The sequence below is a fragment of the Lolium rigidum genome, chromosome 4, assembly GCF_022539505.1.
Source record: "Lolium rigidum isolate FL_2022 chromosome 4, APGP_CSIRO_Lrig_0.1, whole genome shotgun sequence".
In the NCBI taxonomy this organism is placed as follows: Eukaryota; Viridiplantae; Streptophyta; class Magnoliopsida; order Poales; family Poaceae; genus Lolium; species Lolium rigidum.
In genome coordinates, this window is record NC_061511.1 from 1557269 (window position 1) to 1562346 (window position 5078).

General features: G+C 41.9%; 1 protein-coding gene across 2 annotated transcripts; it reads left to right on the forward strand.

Moving 5' to 3' along the window:
* Window positions 1-2605: 2605 nt before the first annotated feature.
* On the forward strand, window positions 2606-4797 carry LOC124708461 (phosphatidylinositol transfer protein 3-like). 2 transcript variants are annotated; one of them, XM_047240142.1, is made up of 5 exons: window positions 2606-2763; window positions 3501-3686; window positions 3807-3908; window positions 4037-4282; window positions 4437-4797. In XM_047240142.1, exons 1-5 carry the CDS (start codon window positions 2686-2688, stop codon window positions 4665-4667), a joined length of 843 nt encoding a protein of 280 aa, XP_047096098.1. In that variant the 5' UTR covers window positions 2606-2685; the 3' UTR covers window positions 4668-4797. The 2 variants fall into 2 exon arrangements, with proteins under 2 accessions (XP_047096098.1, XP_047096099.1); XM_047240143.1 differs by having other exon boundaries at window positions 3510-3686.
* The last annotated feature ends 281 nt before the right edge of the window (window positions 4798-5078 follow it).

The window sequence follows — 5078 nt, forward strand, 5'->3', positions numbered from 1 at the left end:
AAAAATCGACATGTCATGTGGTGTGTGTAAAAAAGACAAAATTCGGTGCTGAAACAAAGGCTTGTCACAAGATAAATTTTCTCTTTTTCGCTTAGACTACAAAAAATATCATTTTTTTGTGAAACTTGACGAATACACATATATTATGGAGATGTACATGTAAATTTTTTTGTTAAATTTTTTTAGCACTCGCAAATATGTTTTTATGGTAGAGGGATCATATGCACCCGGGAGCCGAATTGAGTTTCTGCATACTTTATTTGCTTTTAATAATGAATTCATGTAGGTAGACCGAACCTCGCCCTTCTAGTCCGGTGAATGTTGGTATGTTTGTTAGGATTCAACCTCTAGTAAGGATCGCTTCACCTCCCGTCCCACCGCAAATAATATCTACCTTACGAGATTACATCTGTATGGTAAAAGTTTTGTTGTTTATGTGAATATCTTGTTGTTCATAAATGTTTTATTAGTTACAATGTATTGTTGTTCATAAAAATAGTTACATGACGATTACATTTTACTCATCTTTTTGTGTTATAAACACGAGTATATTTAGTATGGGTATTCATTTACCCTGCCAGATGATGGGTATGGAAAAACAAGTACGGCTGACGTATATGGGTATGGATGATTCTACCCGTACCTATACCCTGCGGGTGTCATTTCTATTTAAAACTGACGATTAAAGAAAAATATTCTACATTTTTATTTTGCTCAATTCATTTGAACCAAAAAGAAGAACAGTGCTGCCGTAGATCTATGTTATTCCTCCTTTTTGTAGTTTGAACCAAAAGCCCTAGAAAAACGAAGAGGAAAAGGAAGTAGTGCACACAGGCCGAACACATGGCATCTCTTCGCAATGGATAAGGTGCCTAGGAGTCTAGCACTCGCCAATCTGCGACACGGAACTCTTTGAGCACTCGCCGGACCATGGCGGTTGCCGGCATCTTGCTCCTATTCTTTCAAATGAACCCCAATGGACTGGGAGATACAAATCTAGCTTCCTCGCAGCTGAGGTGGTGAGGCCAGCCTCTAAATTTTTATTCTGTAGCATAGAAATGCAGGAAGAGCAGAGAAAGGATCCGGATTTCGGAATGATTTATTGAACCGGGGTGCATCGGGGCTTACCAGGACACCTAGGCCGGAGCCGAGCACGGTGAAACCAAGACAAACTCCAATGGCTCGTCGGAGCCTCCTAGCCGACGAGAACGACCCTGAAACAGTTCAATTTCCGTTGCGTCGGAGGCTCCAAGCCGACCCCAACCGAGACAACCACACTCTCACTGTCATGTTCTTCCATTTCGTCCAACGATATATAGTGAGGTTCTCTCCGGATAATAATACACCAATAAGCTGAGGCGAACGTAGTTCCAGCTTTCCTGTCCAACGTTCCGAAGCAATGGGTTACCAGCTCAAGCAGACCATGATGAGTGAAGCAGGGGAGCTGGAGTTGTTGTTTTCAGAAGAGCAGCAGGAAAAGGTAAGAGCAAGGCGTCTATCTTTCTGTGTGAATTCTGTTGACTGTTCAAATTTTGCAATTTCTCACTTTAAAGTTAGTATGTGCCTATTTCTAGAACCATGTGATCTAAACATTGAAATTCTTGTTATTATATAGGAATAAACAAAATCTTCACGTCACAGCTGCAAATATCATCTCAGAAATATCTATTTCGGAATCGATTGAGAATATTAGTTTAATTCTCCCTTCAAACAAAATTAATTTGATTTTGATATGTGAAGCAAGCACAAAATGTTGTTCATCAACTTCAGCCTAGCGACGAACAAGTGACTAAAGCTAGAGCGTGAAAGGTGTGTTTCGGTGTTCTCCTCCTTCCCCTCTTAACCACTAAAGTTAAAGGCATAAGTTAGCCAACGAAGAGGTATCAGGAGATCCTGGCCGTTCACAGATGGCTAAAGTTAAAAGGGGAGGACACCGAAGTAAAATCCGCAAAATAATTGTGAACAGAGGGTGTACTTTTCTAATAACATTAAGATCCTCTCGTACCAACATTGACAAATTATTATTATTGAACACACGCACTAAGTCGACAAGGAACTGTTCTTTATCCCTATCATCCGGACCACCATAAATATTAACTGAACTCCGCATCAGCAGAAACTTTACTTTCACTACCTTCCTTAATTTCTTATATGAAACGCACCTGCTTTTTGAAACGAGTAGGAGCATAACGCTTTGCCCCCGATAGGAGATAGCGTGTTCCGTGCCAACAATCCTTGCCAATCAAGAGAAATCTCCTCTGGCCTTACTGATTCGCTAGACCATCCGTCCCAAAAATTCCATTGTCCTGCACACGACACAGTGACAGAGCCTGGAAGTAGCTGGTCGTCTCATTAATGGTCAGCAGCCAACTGCCCGTGGAATAGAAGACGCTTTGAGTGCCATGAACAGACGTGAGGAGATCGAATTGCCCAAATGCTCGATCGGCACGAACGTGTCGCGACACCAGAGCAGTGAGTAAGCGTCGGTCGTGGCTGTCCATCACGCAATTTATGGTAGATGCAACTACGCTCTCACTAACTACCCTTGTATTCTTCGATGTCGTCCAACGATATATAGCGAGCTGAGGGGTAGCTGCGCAGCATACCCAACACACTGAGGCGAACCTAGTTGCAGACTTGCAGTTTACCTGTGGTCGTCTGCAACCTAGCCAGCATTCCCAAGCAATGAGTTACCTGCTGAAGAAGATCAGGAGCGAAACAGCACAGCAGAGACCGTCGTCTTCACAAGAAGAGCAGGCAAAGGTAAGCGCAAGGCTTCTAGTACTTGCCAGCCTTCGTTCTGTGTGAATTCCTGCTGGGAATGGTTGCTAGCTTCTGTGCTTCCAACTGATTGTTCAATTCTTTTGTTATTTCTCACAAAGTTTCGTAAATTGTGCCCTTTCAAGCAATCATCCGAAAACATGAAGGTTTGTCTTTTTCGTTTAATCATTACTGGCACACGGAACGCAAACATGAAGCCATAAGTTGCAGCTTTGTGGAGGATACAGTACAATAGAACTCTGAGATGTGCTCTGTTTATGGAACAATAATGGACACTAACGATGTCGATCTTTCTGGATGTTCCATTGTTTGTTGCATATATCCAAAGGGCACCGAGAAAAGTTCGGAATTTTTCTGGAAAATAAGCTATTCTCCGGTATCTACACAATCATTCTGAAGTTTCAGATAAGCAAAAATGTAAATACACCTATTAAGTTCAAACATAACTTTGTGGCACTATGTAGAAAAATATCCAAAGATCTGAAATCAGTTAAGGTTGTAAATCAAAATCGATTCTCTTTTGCTTACTTCGTAAAACCATATTTACTTTATGTTGCACATGATCGACTCTATTGCTGCACGTTGTCACGGAATAGATAGGGCAATTTAAGGTGCCACCATGGTGTCCAAAATTCACAAGTAGAGACTTGGGCACACGAGAACCACTAGTACAGCACAAGGCGGACAGAAATAACTAACATTTGTCCTTAATTTGCAAGCACCTGCAGGTAAATGAAGTGCGGGATCTCCTCGGCGAACTGACGGAGCAAATGCCGACCTTCCTGTCAGACACCACCATCCGCCGTTTCCTCCGAGCGAGGAACTGGAGCACGGAGCAAGCGACAAAGGGTCTCAAGGAAACTGTCGTGTGGAGGCGTGAGTACAGGCCGGATGCTATTTCCTGGGTCAGTAAGATTTAGTACACTGGATTTATCTCTAAATATTTACTCATAACTGTGTGTGTCCTATTGTTCTGCTTAAATGGACTGCGTGAAGAACGTTTCTCTCTTTGAAACAAATGGCAGGAAGACATTGCAGAAATGGAGGACGAGGCCAAGAGAACACATGTAGCCGACTACCTTGACAAGAATGGAAGAAGTGTCTTCGTATCGCACGTACCAATGAAGGTAATTATCCTCTGCAACGATCAACCTTGTAACAGATATTGGTAAAAGAAGTACTCCTATATATACCTTTTGAGTTTATTTAGTTGCATTTCAGTTTATTAACGTTCACTAACTTGACACACAAACAGTCTAAAGTATCTTTCAAGGACCAGATAAAGCACCTGGTATATCTCCTAGAGTATTTCGCTACGAACTCGGCAAATGAACAAGACGACTATGTTGTTTGGTTGACGGACTTCCGAGGCTGGTCAATATCGAGTACACCATTCTCAGTCACCCGGGAATCCATGCACATAATTCAAAACTATTACCCAGGGCTGATAGCCGTCGCTATTCCTTTCGACCCTCCAAGGATTTTTGAATCTTTCTGGAAGGTATATAAAGATTCCACATTGTGTTGTTCCATGCATACCAACGTTTGTTTATTATACTGCACATATCCAACGTTCATGAGTGCCAGGATTTTTCTGATTTACCGTTCAGTATCTCAATCTGATATATCAAGTCCTCCCTTTATTTGATTTGCAGATAGTTAAGAACTTCATCCAGCAAAACATGAAAGAGAAAGTCAAGTTTGTGTATGCTAGCAAACAAGAGAGCATGAAGATAATGGAGGACCTCTTTGACTTAGATACTCTGGAGTCTTCGTTTGGTGGAAGAAGCACCACTACTTCCTTTGACATCAACAAGTACGCCGAAAAAATGAGAAGAGCCGACAAGATGAGAGGAGCATCCAAAAATGCAAAGGGCTACAACTGATCTCCCTGACCATGAGTCCATGACTGAATTCAAGTTCTTGTGGGTTGTACATGAACTTAATTAGCTAAGGAGATCTATATATATGTACCCCGCAACTCACAAATATACTGATTGAACTCTCTTAAAGGAACTCCCGTATTATGAAGTCAGCCTAGCTAGCTAATTTACTTTCTCTTCAGATCAAAGAGCTTCCTCGTTAGTTAGAAGAGAGCTATTCCCTCACAATCACAGGGTAGCTATGAAGATTACATGGGGAATAGAGATAGGGTTCACAATTCACATAGGACTGGGGATGGGGAAGGTGAGTGTTAGGAGAAGACTACATAGTTCAGTTCACAATCAACACCTTCATCTAACGACTAACCTAGTTCTTACGGCAAAGCTCTTGTATAGACTATGGTGCTCAGTCTT